The sequence below is a fragment of the Fusarium redolens genome (assembly GCF_020744475.1).
Source record: "Fusarium redolens strain MPI-CAGE-AT-0023 chromosome Unknown BKA55scaffold_22, whole genome shotgun sequence".
Classification (NCBI taxonomy): Eukaryota; Fungi; Ascomycota; class Sordariomycetes; order Hypocreales; family Nectriaceae; genus Fusarium; species Fusarium redolens.
Window position 1 is genome coordinate 710,716 of NW_025763685.1, and position 23,396 is coordinate 734,111.

The following is a 23,396-nucleotide window of genomic DNA, read 5'->3' on the forward strand; positions in this document are numbered from 1 at the left end:
ATAAGATAAGTAATAACTTTATTAATTAGGTATATATATTAGTATTTCTATTAAATAAGAATTTAATATTTAAAAAAGATATATAAATAGGTATATAAGATTAGAAAAACTAAGCTCTGTTATAGGCTTAAGCGCCATAGCCTAATAAATTAGTTTTAAATAATATTAATAATAATAATTATTAGCTTAATCTTAAGTTTATTATACCAGATACTAATAAACTAGAGCCAGAACTTGATATACTGCCATAAAAGTGTTATTTTGCCTAAATATATAACTAGCCACTAATTAGAAATCTAAGTTAACCCCTTATTAAAGTTAAATCTACCCCACGCTAGTTGATTTTTCGAGATTCAAGTCTACCCCCCTGTAAAGCAGGGCAAATTAAATTAATTACACAACAATTAATTTTGGTCTGTAGGACTAGGCCGGCGACGTTGGGACCGGCTCGTTACTTGTCGGCTCGATTCAAGTTGGCAGTCATTCGGTTTGGGAGAGAGAGCTAGAGAAGACAGGGGGGCTGCGAAGGATGATGGGAAGAGCGGTGGTGTCGAATGAGTTGAACGGGAACGGGAGGAGGGAGATAGAAACTAGGACACCAGGTAGGTACGCCCCGGTAGCCCCGCCATATCAGCCCTAGATGCATGCAAGTGGTCTGTGCGTGGGCGAACCGATTAAGTAAGTACCTCAGACCCTGCAACCTCTTATTGCTAGACTCCCCACACTGCTTATGCCTGCAAAAACGGCAACAGTTTGCGCCATATTTAGTAGCTCCAGCAGCGCTCTCTCAGTTTACTTCCAGGGCTCGGTGTTCTATTGTGCCGATTCCAGCGGGGGCTTACCGCCAATGTCGAACCAATGGTGATCTGAAAGCTCATAACCTCCTCTTTTCTCCCCTTAACATCGTCCCCAGACGCTCAAGTTTGACTGCAAGCCTGGGATGAGCTACAATCCCCTTCCGATATGACAATGCCCAACATGGATCCAGCCCAGCGCCAAGGCGAAATTGGGGCACAGTACCAGGTATATCAACCACTGAGCCCTCGGCAGACAAGAGCGCTTCGAATTCATTCTGCGACCGACTCCGATGTCGAGGTTGAATGCGACCTGTTCGCGGTAGACCTCAAGAAGAAATCAGGCGCAACAGTTGCAGGAAGCTCCAAGAAGGTTGGGTACGAGGCATTGTCGTACACTTGGGGGGATCCCGCGCCAACCAAGAGAATCTTGGTAAATGGGCTACCGTTCTGGATCTCTGCAAATCTCTTCGCGGCGTTGAGACAGTTTCGACTCCCGGAACGACCTCGAGTGTTGTGGACAGATGCTATCTGCATCAATCAAAACGACCTAATTGAGAAAGCAGGTCAGGTGGGGATGATGTTCAGCATCTATCTCAAGGCGTACAGGGTCGTTGTCTGGCTGGGTCAGGCGACTAATGATGACGAATATCTCTTCAGCCTATTCAAGACCTACGGCAGGGATGGTATGGGTGGCATTCGTGGAGAGCTCGAGGACCCAAGAGCACGCAGAGCAGCGACCGAGCTCATCGAGACCAAGCCGTGGTTCCAGCGGACTTGGACCCGACAAGAGGTACATGCAGCTCACGAAGTCCACGTGGCCTGTGGAAGCCAGGAATGTTCTTTCGAATACTTTCAGCTTGTCATGGATTGCCTGCTTCCAGACATGGATGAGATACGGGATACGTTCAGGCCCCATCGCGACCCTCGGGAACGAGCCTTGAGCGCGAGGAGAGCATACGTCTTCTTCAAACAGCATTGCGAGAGTGACATGTATACCGAGGACGGCGGATATCATCAAGCCTGGTTCAGGATGATTATGCGAAGCAGTCTATATGAAGCGACTTTGCCACAAGACAAGGTCTTTGCTGTCCTCGGAATCATTGCAGAGATGACCAAAGATGCCTGCGACGTTACAGAGGGGTTTCCGGAGATTGATTACTCAAAATCGGTTTCGGCAGTATTCGAAAGCTTCCAGAAGCACACAATCAACATCAGCCAGAGTCTTGCCAGCCTCCAAATCTTCTACAATAGAGACGCCATCGGACATGACTTGCCATCCTGGGCTATCGATCTGCGCCAAAACGTTAGTCGCTTGATGCTTCGATTCGGCGTTTTCCACTTTTACATGCCCTATACGGGGCCTCCAGTGCAAGCATACGATGAAGAGGGGCTTTTGCGTCTCGAGGGAGCACGGATTGGAGTTATCACCTCGATAGAGAGTCCGTGGAAAAACGGAATGCACCGGGAGTTCAACTCCGAGATTTTGGGATCTTACTCTTCAGGGGTAGGACTGGAGAGCTGCTATTCGAGCCATGACTGGTGGATGCCCGATAACCAAGGCAACAAAGGCATAGAAGAGGTATACAAGATTCTTGAGAAGCGCTGCTCTTACAATTGGGCAACCTTGGGACCCAGGAACAACAATGTCATCGAAGAGTACAATCCATTTCGACATCGCTGCCTAGTATTTCTGTCGCATCTGGCGCGAGAGGGAGATATCATGATTCATCCATCTGGTGCCGAGATGCCTTTCATCTTGCGGCCGGATACAGAAGCAGGACGCTTCAGCTTTCTAGGTCCAGCTATCATCGCGATGGGAGTGGTAAGGAAACTAAAGGACAGGGATATGTTCACATATGCTTTTCCTCGCCGTGGAAGTGGCTGCAATGTCGGCTCGCCCGAGATCTTTGTGCTCATCTAAGGCGAACTTTGGTCTACGTTAACAAGTAGCGATAGAGCATTGCTTGATAGTTATAAGCAGGAAGGTCTAACCTTGGTCTCATATTTATGTAACAGTCAATTGAAGATGTTTCGATACATGTGGCTAGTTTAAGGAGCGAGAAATTATACTGATTCTCGCAAATTTTCTCGACGGACATATTGAGATCCGGCTTATGGTTCTCGTTCCCCCGCACCATGAGCTAATCTCTTTACTACTTTCAATCGCTGCCTAGGCCTCTTTTCATTATTTAAGCCCAATCCTGGACGGCGAAATATGCATCGTTCAGTGAATTATGCCTACCGAGAATGATACCGTGAGAAACTATGTCCAATATCTCGGCCTTTTTAACGCCATTACTAGCGTCAAAGAGGGGCGGTGAACGTAACATCTATCAGTGGTCTGACGAGGAAATACAGAATTGCTGCAGAAAGACTTCACTCATCCGCGCGGCTTTATCTAGCTCCTCAGGTGACATGGGCTATCCCTCTTGAGGTGACTGTATTTCGTAAACCTGGCCCTTACGACGGAGAACTAGGTAGACATCTACATCATACGTGGCATGCATTTGACATAGAGTCCTCTGCAAGGTACGCCATCTCTTATTAAAATTCTCTCCACTCCGGTCCCTCTTTCTAGATCGACTGCTGTCTTCTGTTGGCATAGTTCCAGGTTCAGCAGGTTATTCGAATCCGAACCAAAGGAGCAGCAAGCAGCTGTTGCTTGAAGTGGTAAGTGGAAGAGGCAAAGCTTCCTTTTTATGGTGATATTGTATACACAGGTTACCCCAGTCACACGGCTTGTTTGCCTCTCCTCTAGCATTTACTTCTGTGATTATCTATATGGAAGTCGCAGAAGCAAGGGTAAACACATCAGTATCTTATTATACGTTCTATATGAAAACTAAACCTAGTTCCTGACCATCTGACGACGCCATAGCGGTTATAGTACCTTGGTCTCGACTACAGAAGACCTCTTTATCATGAGACGAATTTGGTAATCAAGATTATTAACGCCGTACGTCGCTTATGTAACATAGTACTAGTCACGAACTCGGAGACACAAATAGCAGCATGGAGATGCCACTAACCGCTCTTTATAATTTAAAGCATAAAGCATTTGCGAGCATACTAATAAGCTAGATTAGGGAAGCAGGGGGCATCAGTGGCTTTATAATACTAGTAACTATAGAGGTATATTTATAATACTTACTGGTAAGTATAATCCTATTATATATTAAAATACTAGTAGCTATATATCTAATAATAAGGCGCTTACTAATATAAGTAATATAAATATAAAAAAGCTATTAGTAATTAAGTATTATATTATTATTAATAAGATTAAGTTATTAATTATTATAACTTAAGAAGTAAAAGCAGTTATATTATATATATATTTTATAATTTCTTTTTTAATTATATAATAACTTATATTATCTTTAATTTTCTTAATTATTACTAATACCTATATAGGCAATTATAAGGCAAGGGTTAAATAAATATTAATTTAAAGCTCTTTATAAGCTTTAAGTAAATAGTATCTGGCAGTCTAAGGGGCCTGTTAATATAGACTATACTAATAACCAGGATAAAGGGCAGAGTATAAATAGTAATATGGGTGGCGATAATAAGGGTAAAGAAGAGGAAAATAATAATATTAATTATAAGAATAAAGAGGATAAAGGCAAGGCTAAAATTAAATATAAGGAAAGTAATAAATAGGATAAATTAGAATATAATAGTTAAAGTAATATAGATATAGAAGTAGGTAGCCTTTTTAATACTATATTAACTCCTGCTTAGTCTTTAAATAAGTAGGAGTATCTCTCCTAAGACCTTATAGTTAATATCTTATTATACTTTTATTACTTTATTATTATTAAGGACTTTAAAGGTAGGCTTATAAGCTTAATAATATTAATATATTTTAGTATTATATATAGGCTATTAACCCCTAATAGTAGTAAATACCTCTAGCTTTATTAATTTACCCTTATCTTAATAAGACTTATATATTATTTTTAATTAATCTTTCTTAATATAGTATTACCTTAGTTCTTATATAATTATAATAGTATTATATACCCTTTATATTATAGGCTACTATAAAGGCATAACGTACACAATAAGCAAGTAAATCAGATAAGCAAGTAGATTAAAAATCCCTTAACCTTACATCTAACTATCTAATTAATTAATTCTTAATAAGATAATATATCTTAATCTAATAAAGAGGCTTAAATCCTTCTTATACTTTATGCCTATTAAGCTAACCTTAAATTAAGTCTGTAATAAGCTATAAAGATCTATTAGGTTAACTTCTTAACCCTCTATTACTATAATAGTAGTATATAAGCCTGTTCTAATTATGTCCTAAATAATTAGAAACTAAGTAATTTAGAGGAATAGATTATAGTTTAGTATATCCTTAACTTAAATTTATAAGGATTTCCTTCTTAATATTATAATATTAAAGAAATAGTAAATTAACTACTTACTAATTATAATATATTATTAATTAATAAGTATTAGGCTATTAATTTTATTAAGTAATAATTATAGCTTAAGATATGTTTTTAAAGAAGATATAACTATTAAAGGGCTAAATATAAAGATTTAATTACTATTTATAATTAGTTTAGGCTTATATAAAATATAATTATAAAGTATAATATCTAATTAGATAATATCTAGAACTTTAATAAGACTAGCTTTATAATAGGTATAATCTTAAGTAGTATAGTTAATACTAGCTTAGAAAGGCATAAAAGACTAAAATTAATATAGCTTAGAAATCGGAAATAGGTTATAGTAATTTAAGTAATTAATATAAAAGGCTAGGTAATTAATTTATTTATTATAATTACAGGCTAATATTACCTTACTAATTAGTATTAAGAAAGTAACCTCCTGGCTACTTAGGCTATTACTATAACCTAAAATAACTAGATAAATAATAAAATAGGCCTTAAGTAGCTAAAGTATTTTAATTAATATATAACTAACTAATTAATTAATGCTTATTATTTTCTAATCCTTAATAGCTATAAAAGTTACTATTTAACTAACTTCTAGATATACTATAAGGAAAATAATATTATTATACTCTATATACTACCTTATTCTTTCTACCTACTTTAGCCCCTTAATATTAAGTACTTTAGGCTATTAAAAAAGGCATATAGTTAAGAAATAAAGTAACTAATTAGAAGGTCTATAACTTATATTTTTAAGACTAAGTTCTTTCTAGCCTTTTATACTGCCTTTTAATTAATTATAACTAAGTTAAATATTAAGGGAGGTTTTAAAGGAGCTAGTCTTGCTCCTTTTAACCTAGAAGTTATAATATTAAAGCTTAATATATAGCTATAGACTTTAATGCCTATTAAGGAGGTAGTTTAATAAGCTTAATCTTAAACTTTAAGGACCTTAATAATAGTCCTTAAAGCTAGATTATAGTTTAAATACCTTTAAAGATAAATTAGAAGATATTAAAGTAGCTCTCTAAAGTTAATCCTTAAAGCTCTTTAATCTCTTACTAAAGTAATAAAGAGAAATATATATAAGACTGCTTTATTAAAGGCTAAGAACTAAGAGCTTTAATAGGTAAATAATATACTTAACTAATAGCACTAGGCAAAAAGGACCTGCCTATAAAATAAAAGGAGTATAACTATATAAGAAGGTTAGGATTTAATTAATTAGATAGATATAGATATATAGGTAATAGCTAAATTATTAAGAAGTAGTAGTTAAGGAAGCTTGGCATAACTAAGGGTTTAGTAATATAGGACTTGCAGTAAGACTAGATATAATATAAGAACCTATTAGGAAGGTATTAAGGCCTCTAGAGATAAGTATAGTAGTTAATTTTAATTAATTAGATAGTCTGTTATATTTTTATTATAATTTATCTTTAAAAGGTTAAGGTTTTTAATCTACTTACTTATCTGATTTACTTGCTTATTGTGTATGTTAATGCAGCTTGCTATAAATATATATATAATAATATGCTATTACTTATAGGCTAGTTCTTAAGTCTCCTATATTATATTAATGCCCTTTAGCAATCTTAAGGGTTAATTTTCTAATTTTATTAAAGTAATACTGGCAAGGTCTTATCCTAGAATGGTAACTAATGACTTTTAATAGTAGACTTCTGTGGCCTGGCTTATAAAGTGCTGCACTTAGTTATAGTATCCTGTTCTAGTTTAATATATAATTGGGAGCCTATCCAAGCTATGTAGCAGATACAGGTCTAAATCCGATGGAAAATATATATAAATTAAAGAAGCGCTAATATAATAAGGGCAGCCAAGTTATAACAGTTAATAAGGGCAGATTACCTGTAGGTCATATTAATTAACATAGCCCATTAATCCATAGTTATCAATCCACAGTTATCATTAACCCGTAGCAATACAGGACACTAAGCTAAGGTTTAAGCCATAGTAACCACAAAAGCAAGTATATTAGAAAGAATCAATAGGTCAACAGCCATCAAAACAAAGCACCCGATAATTTATCAATTAATATTTAACTATTGCAAACCAATAATACGGAGTTACCATTTGTTATTTGCAAAGTATGCCGTTATATGCATAACGGCAAGGAAGTGCAGCAGCATATGAGGAGACATTACAGGTCGATCCAGGTAGCAGAAAGAAGAAAGATCGCAGCGGCGATCCAACCCGATTCCGATATGATCCAGGAACAGAGAAAGAGCAATACAAACTACCGCACCTTGGGCCTCGAGCTCCCCCTTAGTCAGAGATGAACAACCATTGCACTCTTCTGTTGGGGTCTACATCCCTGTTGTCCGTCCCATTTTCAGTAAAAGAGGAAATCTACTATCTCTCGTTGGCTTACACCCCTGCTAGTTCCTCTTTCACTGAAAAAGGGACAGGGTTTTCAATCCCCTGCTGGTTATTTTTTAATAAAAGTACGTGATAAACCTTCTTATTGGCTGGTTTATTCCTTCGATGCAACCTGCGCAGCTAGCTTTGCTTTTATGGCGCAGTGAAGCCCAGTCTGCCCAACTGCAAGTGTACTAATCACCACCGCAGCGTGCATGCAGTCGCCCGACTAGAGAGACAATGCATGTGCAACCAATAATTTTTCTTTCTCCTCGCCAGCACTAATGCTAGCTTCCCAATTGGAGTGCGGCTTTTCTTTGTTAACTGAGGCAGCTATCAAGAGATGCATATGTTGACGTGGTTTCGTCCAAGGCGCACAAAGTAAGACAAATTCAGTTAACCGCCACTAGAAACCTCCCATCGAACATCTTCTCCTTCTATCGCCAAGTTACTCCTGATGCACTTTTTTTATTACGCCAGTATTATTATAGAAGTTATAGACTGTGCGGTTGCTGTATTGTAACTAATTGCATTACTTAAAAAAATCTACTAATACTAAGGATATAAGTATTAAGATTAGATTTTAAAAGATTTTGAAAAAGATTTTACGCTTTTATAAACTAAATAATACCAGAAGGTATTTTTAGACTTATAGTTACAATTTAATATATACTAACTCTAGGTTTCTGCATTCTAGTGCAATCAATAGAGTGCAGTGTCTTTAATAGCTTTCTTCCTTTAATTGACACAGACTTCTACTCAAGCAAAACAAAGCTCCAGTCTTGTTACTACCTCTGCATCAAGGCTTTTCAAGTATTCCTTATATCCCTCCTGGGTAATAGGGCCATTGCCACCAACAGTGCCTTTGATGCAGCGCCGCACAACGTCTCCGTACACCTGACCCATCTTCTCCTCGACCACCGGTAACAGATAGTTGGCTACATAAGCAGCCCACTCTCGTGGGTTCGAGGCATTGACGTTGCCATGCGCCGCCATTTCCTCCGCCGTTTGCCACCGTGCTATCTCAATTAAGACGATTCCGAAACTGTACAGGTCAAATCTAGGCTCGTAGCCAGCTGCCATGCTGTCAACGTAGGTAGCGTGATGGTAAATCGCTACCCCAGCCGTGTTCTCTATCGGAATTGACAGGCCAGATTGCGAGGCCGGGCGGGCAAACTCGTAGCCTACTAAGAATACTTGATTTGGGTCAGGCCTCCAGCTGTGTCGAGCGTTGCTGGGTCGGTAGAAGAGGATGTTGTGGCTTCGGATACCCTTATGTAGCCAGCCTAAGTAGTGAAGCTGATAGATGGCCTTGGAGAGTGTGAGGGCCAGGGCGAAGCGGTCGCCTAGGAAGAGGCGAGTATCTACCGAGACGCCGCCGTGATTGAAGGGTCTCTTGCTTTTACTGATAAGTGTCGCCAGCGAGATTGGTTCAGTGGCCATGTTGGGCGGAGGACGGAAGGCAAAGCACACAGAAGAAGCGAGGCCCTCTGTTGACGGCTCGTAGAAGCCGACGCAGTGGAGGGCTCTGAGCTTGGTAGGCTTCGTTTCCTGTGATAGCAATTTCGCAAGGGACCGCATGCTGCTACCAACTAGTCTTTCGTATTGCCGCTGGGTAAGACCTGGTGGATGATTTGTCTCGTATTCCTTCCACTCCAAAAGCGCAGCTTGCCCGTTGACGGTGGCAGTACGGGGCAGCTGAGGAGATCGAAACGAGATCGGCGGCTCAAAGGCCCCCACATCGAGCTCCATGTTGTCGTCGAACTGCATCAATGAAAATTCGGTATCAAGGTCTTGAAAAGACTTGTTTTCTGCCTCTCTGGCTTCGAGAGCGACTCGACGAAGCCGAACAGCGGCAGCCAACTCCCGATACTCGGCCAAGTCTGCCCTCCTGAGCGCCACCTCCATCAACCGCAGACCCTCAGTGTTATTGAAGTTGTCAAGCTCGGGGAGCAGCTGACGCTGTACGGACCCATCGCTCAGGTTCCAGAGTCTATTCAAGGCATCGTTGTATATATTCAGCTTCTTCCAAAGGTCGTTTGCCGCCTTGGCCCCGTTAAGTGCCCAACCGATCCTCTTCAGGCGCGAAACGAGCGGCTCCAAAGTGGTGAGTCGGCCTGAATTGGTGCCTTCACGGCTACCCGAGATAGCTGCGGACTCTTCAAAAGCAGCTTTGATCTGACTCAAGCAGGATGCGGTCAGTCTTTCGACGGCAGGGTCGCTTGTAAAGACGACCCTGCCCTGTGGCATGGCTTTGGCCTTCCAATTGGAGAAAACCTTTTCTTCAATCTCGAATCTTATGCAGAAGTCCTCCTTCTCATTTTGTTCATTGGCGTAGGTAAGGAAAGCCTGGTAATACTGTACGCAGGTGAAGAGCAAGGCAGGCACGCCAAGCACTAGACCTGCTGCGTCTGACATGGTCGTGGATAGATAACTTGGTCACGCCCGCTGTAAAGGAATTGGGGAATGGGATCAGATAAGGTGCCAATTGCAGCCCAATGGAAGCCTCTTAAATCCTTTTTCAGGGAGCCTAACACAGTTATGCAGCCACATTAAGCGCTACCTGGGTCCAGACCAGCCATGTAATAAACTGCGAACCTTGTGTACCCCCTCGGAACTTGATTTGGTCGGTTTTGGTGCCGTGGCTTCTCAGTATGGTGTAGCTGAACCACCAGTCAGGCGCCAAACTTTCAGCTCAACATGACAGGTCACAGATGTCAGCCCATGAAGCATGTTAATGGCGACACTAGCAAGAACTCGGAGTTGGTTACCTGGAGTTCACCATGGACACAAATATCCACCCGCCCTCTGTGGTCTGTTATTCCTTTCGAACCCGTGTTTGGTACACCTCGATTTTGGCCTATTTAGTTTCCAACATGAGCATTTCATCCTCAGTCGTTCTTGGACATCGCCCTCCTCGCTCCAGCTCAACCATATACATTGGGCCGCCACGAGGTGATTCCGAGCGTTCCGCTCCTCTAGTATCACCGAGGACGCCAGGCGACAAGAAAAGACCTCGTTACGTTTCTAGAAGCACTGAGCACCGTTCTTGAGCAGAATCCATGGCTCCGCTTGGAGGTTATCAACGCTCTGGACGGTACAAACCTGTCCGCTGGACAGACCTTCTCCGTACGGCGCCACACCGTCGGACGGCGCCTTCACGCTTACAAGAAGAGGCTGGTGCCAGGTGACACGGTGATCCTCAAGGTAGCACGTGGCTACAAGGCAGGTCGGGCCACGATTCCAGATGGTAGTGCCGACCACGAGGTTTCTGAACAGATGGATGCTCTTATCCGAGAGGTTCAAGTGCTCACGCATAGACGTGTTCGTGACGCCCCGGAAATTATTGACCTCCTGCATCTGTTGTGGGAGCACGACCAAGGCATTCTACGGCCAGTACTGGTGTTCGAGTATGCCAACGGCGGAACGCTCGCTGCCTTTGCCCGATCCAGCCGCGCTGAGAATCTCGAAACCAAGGAATCACTGTGTCGTGACGTCGTTAAAGGGCTTGCAGTCCTGCATGAAGTTGGTGTCATCCATGGGGATGTGAAATGTGAAAATGTGGTTGTTTTTCAGCAAGACGACGGCTCCTTCAGGGCAAAGCTAATTGACTTTGGGTTCTCAATATTCCTTGCTGAGCTAGAGTCAGGAGCGCATATAAAAATTGGTGGCACTGAACCGTTTACGCCTCCGGAGGCTACATCCCTGCTTGAGAGAGAGGCCTTAATTTATACTGACTACTTCTGCTTTGGGATACTTGTGTGGCAAGTCTTGCTTGATGGTCTACATGATGAAGACCTCTTTTATCAAGAACCTTTTCACTGTCCGCTGAGGGCCGCGTCAAAATCGAATTGGTCAACTTACATCCAAAATGCCAAGAAAGAGGTTACATTTATCAACAAGGTTAAAGCTTCGGTTCGGCCTACATTCAGTGAATCAGACGAAGCCTATTGGGCCTACTTTAGCTGCATCTTCGAAAATGCCCTTAGTTCCGTGCCTACGCAACGCAGGATTGACAGGATCTTGGCCTTTACCGGAGATCCTTAGTAAGTTTTGGTCGTGACTTAATTTTGACACATGCTGATTCGGTTATCGTATTTAGTTGCGAGTTTAACTGGAGCTCGTCGTTGAGTGCTGCTCTACAGCCGCATCCTGACCATGTAAGTCCCGGAACCCAAGTCCAATGACAAGGGACATTAGCTAGCCATACTAATCGGGTGTTTAAGGCGTTACTTAAGCTAGAGTACATATCGATATTCCCTGCGTCTCTGCTTTCCCAGATATTATCCAGTCTGGAAAGAATCTCCGAGATACCTGACGATAGGCGAGCAGCCGAGGCCTGTTTCCTCCTCTCACAGTGCCATATTAACGGGGTTGGAAATGAGCAATCAGACGAAAAGGGCCTTTATTGGCTAAAAAAGGCTACGTCTCTAGGACACCAAGTCGCACATCTCGTCCAGGCACAGATCACCGGTCAAGAAAACACTTTCTTTGATCCTTGGGACCTCATAACTCCGCTTGACCCAGACGCATATCCTGTCAATGTTTCAGACACACCTGAAAAAATACTGCAATTCTTGGCTGAGAATAGCAATCTGACATCTAACTTTAATGGGAGTCAAGACTCAATAGTGCACTGGGCTGCAACCTTTGGCCTGCCTCAGCATCTGTGTCTGTTTCTAGACGTATATCCTGAGCTAATTGAAGATAAGAATGTCGTCGGAGAAACCCCCCTAATCTGCGCTACCCGGCACGGAAATGCCAGCTGCATAATAGAGCTCTTTTTACGCGGTGCCAATGTGGATCATGCTAGCTTCGCTGGAGAGACAGCACTTCACTGGCTAGTGTCGTTTCCTGACGAGGCTGTTGAGACGATGGGGACTATCCTTTTTAGCCGCTTGTCTTTGTTCTCCTACGCCCTGGTCAGGAATCAGGCCCCGAACGTCGTTATTACAGGCCTAAAAATAGTGCCCGGCACTCCCCTTTCCCGGGCCGTGACTCTTGGACGACAGGCTGTCGTCACATTCCTTCTCCAACGCGGTGCTGATTGCTTTTTCTCGGGATTAAATCGCTTCAATGTGGATGCCCTCGAGAAAGCTGGAGCGGCTGGCAATTACGAGATGCCCGATATTCACGAGCGGGAATTGTTACCTATTCATAGAGCCTGCCAAAACCACGATGACCAGATGCTCAGTCTTATTCTAGGCCATCAATCGACCATGCTTCCGGGATGGGCTGGCAAGACCGCTCCGCCTCGAGGAATATTGGCCGCATTCAGGGCAGACCAAGATGACGGGTTAGGTTGCATCAACTATTGCTCCTATTCACTTCTTGGATACGCATGTGATCCCAACAGTCGATTCTCTCGAATGTGCATCCATGGCCCAAGGCAAAAGGAAGCTCTCCAACAAACATTCGAGCTTCTTCTATCCAACCCCGGACAAACTTTAAACCGGGTCACCTACACAGGGCAGAGTGCCATTCTCACAGCTTGCTTGACTGGGGATACGGAACTTGTGATACATGTACTGTCCCTCCTCGGTTGTCAACCTACCCTGGAGAAGTCGTATATTGGCGGATGGGGGAGGAAACCTCTACACATTGCGGCCATGCGGAACAACCTTATCATATGCAAAGCCCTGCTTGACGCTGGCGCCGATATCCTTTCAGAGACCAGTAGTGGTCAAACCGCTGTGCTATTCTGTGCCGCTGGTTACTTCCCTGACCAGGACGTACCCAGACTCCTTCTCTCAAGGGAACCCAAGCTCGCAACCATGGAGAGCTACTGTGACTCGCCTTTTTCGGCCGCTGTCCGTAACCACGATTTCAAATGTGCCAGATTGCTTCTAGAGTATGGTGCCGATCCAAATCAGGTCCTCGGTCCGCGTCCTACGAGTACAAACTTGTTCCAGATACTTGCTGCGGACAATGACGTTGACGCAGTTGAGTTCCTGCTCGGTATACCCGAAATCTCCTTCGAGGTATCGGCACGGAAGCGGTTTACAGCACTCCACGCATCAGCTGTTGGCAGGCTCCGGTATAACAAATACGGCGAGTTTAAGGTGGCGCCCGGTGAGATATTCGAGAAGCTGCTGGTCAAGTGGCATTCCAAGAAAGAGCTCGAAGCCCGTGAGATCCGGGGCTACACCGCGTTACATTTTGCCTGTGTCGCGCGTGATGTTGTAGTCACCAAGCTGCTTCTCTCGGCCATGCGGAGAGTTGGAGCGGAGGTGAACATCATGACTTACTTCTTCGGGAGTCCCGTCTGGAAGACACCCCTTGATTTGATCGACGATCAAAGCCAGGTGCCCAGCGCAGTTGTCAAGAGAGGAGCTCTAGCTATTGAGCAATACGACGCAAAGATGAATGAGCTACGCCGTATGCTGGTCGAGGCAGGTGGTAAGAACCGTGCTACAGCGTTGAGTGATAATTGGGGTAGTCTTTCGTTTGCGGAACGAACTAAGGCTATTTTATTAAGTAACAAATATACAAGGCCATTTGCGGTACTAGGCGGGCTTCTCTATACTGTCTGGATGTCCGGAACGGATGTTTTCACGAATTACTTGTGGTTCAGAACGCAGAGCAACCCCGACGAGGTTTATTATCGCCGTCATTGAGATATGAAATGGAGTATGTAAGGAGATGAAATTGTTACAGACGTCATATACTATGTCTTTAATTGAACTTACTTTATCGGGTGATTAATTAAGGTGTTATGTGAAAGCCAAAATTCTTTAACTGACATACCCTCGTCTTTATTTGAGACTGTATTATAGATAGTGCTGATCCATCCAGACGTACTGGACTTCGCATTGATACTGTGAGATATTATGAAGACATCAGCAAGAGACATTGTTTGTATGCCGGGTATAGTGTTTTTATTGCCACATTCAACGCATGATAAGTAACCATTCCGCGGCTCTTGGTTGGCTTTTGCTGGAATTTCCATCTCAACCGGTTCGGACATATTATCAACGGGCTTCAAGAAGCCTCTACACGTGATCACTCATTTACTCGGCGCTCTGGGATTAATGTGTGTGGGAGTCTGATGGACGAGGAACCGTGGAGCACAAACGCCGCCCAATGATATGGCTGTCGAGTTTTGCGCCTTGTTCTTAGAGCAAGCACAGCCCGCCGCAGAGCTTCAGCCAGATTGACGATGGTTGAGGATGATCCTCCTTGCTGTAATTGTCTGTACTGGTTCACTACGTCGGAGTAAAACTCGTCACTGAAATCCCGACCAGTGCTCGATAACGTGGGCCAAATAGTACCCAGCACTGAACTAGCTCCTGAACAGAGCAGAGCCGTGACCACGCCGAGAGGCTCGTCGCCAGCAGAAATTACCTGCAGTGCTGAGTCGCACGCGACAAGCGTTATGTGCGGATTTCGCAGCTTCATCTCAAACACTTTCCGAACTGGGAGGAGCTCGTTGGCTAATTCAAGACTCTGGTCTCCAAGTGTGGGTTGATCAAGACGACAATGGCCGTGGAAATGGAACATTATTGAGTTTTCCATCATGTGTTTGAAAGATTCTGTCGTCACAGCTTGGCCGGTAATGGATTTCCCCCCGTAACGCTCTGCAAGGTGGTCCAAAGTGGTGTAGACATTCAACTGCTCCGCGTCGTGCTCTGACGAGAATATGCGGTCGTTCTTAGATTCATAGACGCCTGCCATATTCCACCCAAGATCTGTGGAGATGGATCCAGTAAGCTCAGAGCGTCGAGAGCACTGCCAGAAGGTCGTCAAACTTGCACTGTAGATAATGGGATTGCGTTGGATTACCGGTGTGTCGTCTTCTACCCACAGCGCGTGGAGCGGGATCGAATGCAGAACATTCGTTGGGCAGAAGACGAGCAGATCTCCCTCTGGTGTCAAGTCGCGTAGTGAAGCAACGAGTTTATCGATACTTCGCAGACAGTATTCTGGCTCATCTTCGTCGTATTCATCGTCGACGAAGAAAGCAGCCGGGCGTCCACCGTCCTGAGCGTCGAGCCATCGCCGTTTCCAAGCCTTTACCTCATCGACAGTGATCCCACAGTGGACAGCCTGTGGTGGTAAATCTCCCTTGAGTGCAACGGTCCAGATGGTGCCACCGAGATTGATCCAGTCAACAAACACCACGTCCATCCCTCCAGCATTACACTTCATCTTTCTTCCCAGGTCACGCACCTGAGAGATAGAGACTGGGGTGCTCTTCCGTAGATCGAGGACCTGTTTGAGGATTGGATAGCCGGCCATCTTGACATGAATTATATGCAGATCGCTACGCAACTTGAGCCGCGCAACTGGGTCCGCGATGGCGACCTGCTGCGTTACAGACTCCTCTTCCTCACACAGCGCTTTCATCTCGGGATCCCGCATTATATCCTCGTGAAGTGTTGCTGGGATCGGAAATTGGTCTGTCAGCTGATCACCTACGCTCCTCGCCTTGGCGCGCTGGATCCAGTCCCACAACTCTGCCATTCTGCCCTCCAGCTGACAGATGACAAGTGCTCTGGCATATGTATCCTCTATTCCCGATACCATGACGAACTGCTGCTTGCGCGACACAGCCTCGAAACTCGCCAGGATGGATACTTCAGCTCTCCGATCTGCCGAGGCCTGTTCTGCTTTCCCCAAAGCAGCTAGGGCTGTGTCACCACTGACGAATCCGTGGGACCAGGACTTGAACTGAAAGAATGCACACAAGCGTGCCGATTCCGCGAGCATAAGTGTGTTGTCGAGTGCCTCGAAGACATCCTTCGCAATGTCGCTCAGTTCGATACAACGTCGAAGCATGCTCCAAGACGGTGGCTCACGAGCTTGGAAGGTTGTATAAAGCGCATTGGCTTGCATCTGTCGGGCACAAGCGGCATTTATAGGATTCCGGGTTTTCATGTAGAGTGCGACCGCCTGCTCGAAGTAGTCGTTGCGTCTATCACTCACATCATGGTCTGGCTCAGTTCCCATTAAAGCCTGACCGCGCAATTGGCATAGCTGAGCTCTGCAATGATCGACTTCGTCGGGAGTAGCTCTGCCTGGGAGATGTTGAAGACATTCCTCCATCTTATCCAGACATGTTCCCCCTCTTTCGTCACCCTTGGGTAGAAATATCGACCCAACAAGCACGGCCATTTTCTCGAAGGCGGCCAGAAACAAGCCCTCATCGAGATGGCGAGCGACTTCCTTTTCTGCAAAATCTATCACTTCTGTCACTCCAGGTGATCGGAAGCCATTGCATTTGTTCAACATGGCCATAAGAACCATCAGAGTTGCGCCGGCTCTCTCAATTCGGAATACCTCTCCCCACCTATCAACCGCAATTGTTGCCCACTTCAATGCATTGTCACCATCACCAAGTAGGTTGTATGCATTCGAGGTGATGTTCGCAATCATGCCTTTGACCCATCTACAGTCCTCCAGGCCGATGAGTTCATCGATACTGCGCGCGGACTCGATGACCTGGGACGACCTCGTAGAATGGCTTAGCCAGATGCTGATATGCCGGACTTGCAAGACGACATATTCCAACTTTGCACCAGTGATATTAGAGAGCTGAGAGTAGATGGCCAGTAGCGAAACTCTGAGGTCAAAGCCTTGTCCCGGGGGTATGCTGCTGAGCATGAGTAAGACGGCCCTGCTGTAATCGCTCAGCGCATTGGCTTCCTCGTAGGCGTGGAAATAGCCCTGTATTTCTTGCAACAATTCTGTTGTCAGGTTCAGAAAGCTTTGTGCGAGTCGGGTGCATGCTTGTCGAAGTTTTATGTCCACAACCGCATGATTATGCTCGACTGACTGGAACAACCTAATCGCATCCACTTCTAAACCTTTTAATCGCTCCCACTCAGGTTCATGAACCAGATTTCTGAGGTATAATAGCTCACCAACGACTGCAGCTTTCCAAACTAGCACCGTATTTGGTGATGCCATGATCGCTTCCACCATCTCAATCACAGATGAGAAACTCATATCCTCCAGCCCATCCTGCTGAGCGGTTGAAGTATTTAAAAGACGGATGTAGTGTTGAGCCACGGCAAAAGCTTCTCTGTCCCGTCCCTCTCGCATCAATCCCCGAAATGCAGGAAGTTGCCAGGCGATGGAAGCTTTCAGCTTGTGAATTGGAATTCGGTCGTGCAAGTCGTTTGTCATGAAGAGAAGCGCAGTATATGCCAGGTTGATGCTGATCTGTACGATCACGTGAGTCAGTGTCTACAGAGACATGGATTACGTCTTTTCTTCGGAAGAAGTTGAACATTCAACATGTTTGAAACCAACTGACTGTAAAATGATTCATTTCTCCGATGTCCTCCAAGGCATAAAATGTTTTGTGGATGTCAGATGCATCATGGAGAACTCCATTGAAAGAGGCTTTGACGATGGGACGCAGCCGACAAGCTTGCATTCTCAGCTGAAGGCACAGAGGATGGTCCGCGGGGTACAGGGCCGCATCGGTCTCTAGTATATTCTCGAGAATGTCGAGCGCAGCTTTTAGGCATCCCTGGTTGGTGAGTACCGTTCCCAGTTCAGCCGTGGCATAGAGTCGCTCGTCGCCCTGCGCAGCTTCGAGAAACTCCTCGAGTATCTTGATAGCATCATCGTATTTCCCTACATCATTTAGATGCTGAGAAGTCGACTTGATCTCTGCCCACGAAGTCATGTTGAAATGTCTGAGGTAAGAATTTGGCGTTGGTAGGGAGGGGAAACACAGCTTGGATTGGCTGGGACTTCAACGCAACTGCATGGCCTTACTAAGGAAGGTGTAAGATTGGACACCTACGTGCGGCTGAAAGTTAGCCACGTGCTTATTGCATAAATACGTTGGCAGCTTTCCTTGACCTTCACGCGCCTTTTTCTCCACAGTATACATCTACTAGAGTCTAAAGGAAAGGAAGTCGACAACGGTGGTGAATTCGAAGGATACTCTCACAAAGCCAAAAGACTTTTGTTCGGCCAGGGCAACATGGACGAGCCAGTTCCCAACTACGCCTCCGCGGAGCCCGAAGCGGGAATCCTCGACAGCTGGGAGCCGCGATTCTGCCATTTTGACAATCCGAAAGAGGGCCTGTGGCTGGGACAACACAATGTCGACGACACCAGCACCAGGACCAAGATCACACATATAGACTTTCTTGGCCTTGGCGTTATTGGAAGTGTTTGCTCTGTGGCATACGGAACATGGAGAGACAGTCCTAGCCGCCCGACTACTCCTGCTGCGCTCTTAGTCATGCAGTTTGACTTTAAAGCAGGCTCTGGACCACTTCGGTACAAGAGCGCGGAAATATCTATCTCATTCAAAGGACAAAAGCCCGGCGCCAGTCATCCTGTTATTCACCAGCTCTTTCCGACAAGTACCAAGTCCCGGAGCTCACAGCCTGCATCGCGAAAGTCAGCGTCGATTCTACCATCAGACCCTTTTATCTGGCCGCCAGACGAGTTCGTTATCCGGGGCAAGACCTGGTTGTCTAAAGGCGCCCAAGAACCAGACGAGGTAATCTGGAACATAAATGAGACCCACGGAAGTAAGTTCGGGATCTGTGAGCCAGTGAAACTGGGCCTCATAGTGACACATCAGGGGCCATTCCAGGCCACGGTGGAGGTCGAAGCTACTACTGCATTTAACCTTATCAAGATCAGCAACACTCCATGGTCTCGGGATGATCCCCTGTTATTCGACTGCGTCACTCACAAGGGCAGGCCGCTTCCGGGGATGGAGCTAAACGGACTCGATTCCCAAACCTTGGCGGACTACATTGCCCTAGCTAACCCATCATCATCCGCGCTTTCGGCCGTAGTCTCAAGTCTCATGACAGCACCTTCGCCGACACCTAAGCGCGAATCTGCTTCCACATCCTCAGGGGCTGTGTATAGAGTGCAGGGGATTCCAGCATCCTGTTTTAGAGGCCAATTCATCGGAAGTCTCGCAACAGCTCTCGATCTTGCGACATCTTCGATTCGGGTACATTCATTCATGCCGAATCCATATGGCAGCAGGGAGGAGATGATGTCCGTTTTATCATTCCATACAACTCCTGACTTCCTGCAGACGAAGTCCTCAAAGAAAGAATGGTATCTGAATATCACATTGCCGCCACAAGGAAACGAATCCGATTTAAACGCAAACACAAATACTAAACTCCTGTTGGACACGCACTTCCTTGGGTTTTCCGTTGTGGGAACGATCTCTGCAAATCCTACTGAGATTGAAGTTGAGTACGTCATATAAACTCTCTCACACTTTGATGGAAGCAGAATAGCTCATCGTACCAACCAACAGTATCGTTGCAGTTCACGGGCTTGGAGGACACGCATTTGGGTCCTTTAAAGAACGTGGCGGTAGTTACATGTGGCTTGAGGATTCGTTACCAGCACATCTCAGGGCTGCATTGGCCGGGTGCACTGCAAGGATTCTTTTGTACGGCTATGACGCTCGTGTTGAAAACAGCCCCTCCTTCCAGAGCGTTCATGACCTCGCGGAGAGGCTAAGAGGCTCACTAAGAGCAATCAGACCAGTCAGTACAATGGCCAGGCAGCTGTCGGCTAATGGTGAAAAGAATTAACTAACTGCAAAAGGGCATCGTCAAGAAACGACCCTTGATCTTCATAGGCCACAGTCTAGGCGGTCTCATCATCAAGGAGGTGCGTTTTCCTCGTTTTTTCTAACGCCATGACTATGAAAGTTGACTTTAATGTCAATATAAGCTTCTGGTAATACAGAACGAGCCCGGAGGTGACGGAACGGACATGTTCAATCTTAGAACTACCGGAGGCGCTCTGTTCTTCGGCGTTCCTCATCGCGGAATGGATAATTCTGCCTTGCTGTCTGTCATTGGATCGCAGGCCAACCGCGAGTTTCTTGAATCGCTGCGAATCGGTTCACCTGAACTCGAAAAGCAGTCGCAGATGTTTTCTTCTGTATCAGCCCTAGATGGGTCTGTTATCTTTTCGTTCTTCGAAACGTGTATCTCAGGAACAGCGAAAATGGTGAGTTTTCTTCCTACTTTTCATCTAGACCATTCTCGATCAGTATTAAACCTAGTCTAGGAAAATGGAAAATTAACAATGAATGGCGATCCTGCTATTCTCGTCACTGGATGAACACCTAAGTCAGGTGTGTCATTCACTCAGGCGGTCATGTTATAGGCCTTAAGGTTAAGCCCTTTTCTAGCGCTAGTTATATCAGTACTGTTAAGCTCACTCTTAAAACTGATTGTGTTATTCTTGCTGCTAGCACTTTCAGTAGTGCTAAGATTCTCCTTTACAGTGAGTCTTATTATATCTCTATATTATTAGAGTTTATTAGTTCTAATTATACTTTATAGGCAGTATTAGCTCAGATAATTAGCTTAATGTTATTACTAGCTCTAGCTGCAATAGGAACTCTATAATTAGTAAATATCAGTAGATTAACCTCCCTATTAGCTACAATCTAGAGGACTATACTAATATAAGTGCATATAATAGAGTTATCAGATTGTCTGGCTAACAGTATGGTAGACTGATACAGTTATAAAGCACTTTAGTGTTATGTTCTACGACTTCTATGAGGCCTATGATGACCCTATCCCAGCTGATAAGAAGAAGTACCTAGGTCAGTATTCATGATGTTCTCCAACTTAACTATGAAGGCTGACTTGGAGGTAGATGCGCGCTCCGGCATTCTCGCTCAAGCTGCCCCTAACATTGGCCCAATCATCTTTGACGAGATTTCTGGTGCTGATGGCCGCGTCCAGGCTGGCGAATCTATCTACCGATGTAGATGAAATGTAGATGTAGATAGATGTAGATCTACATCTATCTATCTACTAGAGGACATGTGGGTCTTCTATCTATCTACCTGGGGGTCCGGTAGATAGACGAAATATAGATAGATGCCAAGACTGCGGTGAAAATTGGGTGAGGTAGTTGTACTTTCTCGGTATTAGTGGCATCCTCCTGCACCGAAGTATCGGTACCTCTGATATTCCCTTCCCTAACCGTCCCTTATTTCCCGATTGCCCCACGCCATCCCCCTTTTTCGCTTGGGTCTTGGTTTGACATATTCTTATTGCCCTTAATGCCACCTAAAACTATTGCCTAAATGGCACCTCAAAGCGATTTATTTAGTTATGCAACTGATACTACTATATCAGAAATATCTTATCCAGAAGACCCAACCTTGCCTATGCATAATTCCTTGTCTCGCAGCAGCCATTCAATCATCAAAGACTGGGATGCAGTATCGCAAGCTGTCTGCAGCCATTGGGTCCTCTTAGCTCGAACTAGTTAAGCTACCGGCTGGTTTTGGGCTCACGGCTATGACGTTTAAGCTAGGTCTAAAGGCAATGAGTCTGGCCCCCATACATGGCTCTGTTGCCACTGTGTCTAGCATGGCGTTCCCCGGCCAAAGGCTTATATCTCATCTAACAGTCGGAACATCGAAGGTCATCTTAGCAAGGCCTATAATATTTTTCATCTAGATCTATCAAAAGCAACACGATATATGCAGGAGCGGCCCCCGAATTAACTGACCCTTTATGATTTGGCAGCCAAGAAACGGAAGAGGGACGACTTTCACGACGAGTTGGTTACTTGATTTGACAAGACCACGTTCCAGCGCCACGTTGTCTAGTGGATTACCGATGCAAATCTGTTATTTCGCGTACCGGAGCATAAAGGCCTCCAAAAGGTCTTTCAGTACCTGAACCCCTTGGTTCACGAGACTTCCGCTAATCTGACCCATGAAACGGTTCGGGCTAGGATCATCGACGAGTTTAATACATATAAATCGCGCGTTATCCACACGCTATCACGAAGCCTAAGCCAGGTTTATATTGCATTTAATGGGTGGGCGTCCCGGAACAGATATTCGTTCTTCTCCATATATGCCTTCTTTCTCGATGAAGATACATTCCAGCCACGGAAGATCGTCCTTGGCCTCCTAAACATCGCCATAGCGCACACAGGAGAAAATATCTTAGCCGCTGTTATGGAGGTGTTAGATGACTTCGAGTTGATTGCAAATAACAAGGTTGGATATATTATTCTCGATAACGCCGCAAGCAATGAAGGAGCAGTCGAAGCAATAGGCCACAAGCTCTAGTGGCAGAATCCGGCCAGCAGAAGGATTCGATGTTTCGGGCATATTCTTCATCTTGTCGCCAAAGCGCTCCTCTTCATTAAAGATAGCAATATACTCGAGGACCTTGATGCGGACGATTTCGCAGAGTGGATAAAAAGAGGTCCAGTAGGTAAACTCCATAACCTTGTCGTCTGGGTCAATCGGTCGAATAAGGCGATAGCAATTCTGCGGAAATTACAAGATGAGGACCCTGACAAGTCCTACCTAGGCACTCTTGATGTCGTCCTTGACAACAGCATACGCTGGTTGTCTCAATATTATATAATCGAGCGAGCAATTAAGCTCCGATGCTATCTGGAGGAGCTCATTGACATTACGATTCAATTAAGCAGGAAATTTCAATGACCCTGATCTACCCGTACCTAGCCGCTAAGCCAACTTCCTCGATGTCTTGAGGAAGTAAATCTACTGAGTGATGCAGACTGGGATGCCCTTAGTTAGTTTAGAGATATTCTTAGAATGTTCGATTCCTGTCTTTTGCGGCTTGAAGGGGACTGTCAGCTCTGAGTTCGTAAGGGAGGCGTTAAAGCTTAATATGGAATCATTTGGCAGGTTGCTGTTGCATTCGAATTCCTCCTTTCTATGCTAGAGAAAGCAAAGACTGAGGCAACACACCGGGCGGAACCTAGTTACTATTCCTTATGCGTTAATTCGGCCTGGGCTAAGCTTAATAAGTACTACACCAAGCTTGATGAGACGCCAATA

At 44.8% G+C, this 23,396-nt stretch overlaps 6 protein-coding genes across 6 annotated transcripts; 4 read left to right on the plus strand and 2 right to left on the minus strand.

Annotated features, from left to right (window-relative positions):
• Positions 1 to 732: 732 nt before the first annotated feature.
• BKA55DRAFT_583270 (heterokaryon incompatibility protein-domain-containing protein) lies at positions 733 to 2,974 on the plus strand. The gene has a single exon (XM_046194187.1). It carries the CDS (start codon positions 964 to 966, stop codon positions 2,716 to 2,718), a length of 1,755 nt encoding a protein of 584 aa, XP_046043308.1. The 5' UTR covers positions 733 to 963; the 3' UTR covers positions 2,719 to 2,974.
• Positions 2,975 to 8,271: 5,297 nt separating this feature from the next.
• BKA55DRAFT_583271 (uncharacterized protein) lies at positions 8,272 to 10,051 on the minus strand. Its single transcript, XM_046194188.1, has one exon. It carries the CDS (start codon positions 10,010 to 10,012, stop codon positions 8,354 to 8,356), a length of 1,659 nt encoding a protein of 552 aa, XP_046043309.1. The 5' UTR covers positions 10,013 to 10,051; the 3' UTR covers positions 8,272 to 8,353.
• A 390-nt stretch (positions 10,052 to 10,441) lies between these two features.
• Positions 10,442 to 10,693, plus strand: BKA55DRAFT_583272 (uncharacterized protein). The gene has a single exon (XM_046194189.1). It carries the CDS (start codon positions 10,471 to 10,473, stop codon positions 10,645 to 10,647), a length of 177 nt encoding a protein of 58 aa, XP_046043310.1. The 5' UTR covers positions 10,442 to 10,470; the 3' UTR covers positions 10,648 to 10,693.
• Positions 10,694 to 11,727: 1,034 nt separating this feature from the next.
• Positions 11,728 to 12,997, plus strand: BKA55DRAFT_715599 (uncharacterized protein; the record flags this gene model as incomplete). The annotated part of the gene is made up of 2 exons (XM_046200888.1): positions 11,728 to 11,754; positions 11,821 to 12,997. Coding segments are annotated over 2 exons (1,204 nt in total), but the record flags the coding sequence as incomplete, so codon positions are not given.
• Positions 12,998 to 14,243: 1,246 nt separating this feature from the next.
• On the minus strand, positions 14,244 to 18,273 carry BKA55DRAFT_625963 (CHAT domain-containing protein). The gene is made up of 2 exons (XM_046196846.1): positions 17,853 to 18,273; positions 14,244 to 17,782 (listed from the first exon to the last, which is right to left on the minus strand). The coding sequence occupies exons 1-2, from the start codon at positions 18,228 to 18,230 to the stop codon at positions 14,597 to 14,599; spliced, it is 3,564 nt and encodes a 1,187-aa protein (XP_046043312.1). The 5' UTR covers positions 18,231 to 18,273; the 3' UTR covers positions 14,244 to 14,596.
• A 260-nt stretch (positions 18,274 to 18,533) lies between these two features.
• Positions 18,534 to 20,668, plus strand: BKA55DRAFT_598860 (uncharacterized protein; the record flags this gene model as incomplete). The annotated part of the gene is made up of 6 exons (XM_046196298.1): positions 18,534 to 19,092; positions 19,135 to 19,783; positions 19,848 to 20,082; positions 20,207 to 20,209; positions 20,273 to 20,554; positions 20,615 to 20,668. The coding sequence occupies 6 exons, from the start codon at positions 18,534 to 18,536 to the stop codon at positions 20,666 to 20,668; spliced, it is 1,782 nt and encodes a 593-aa protein (XP_046043313.1).
• Positions 20,669 to 23,396: the final 2,728 nt, after the last annotated feature.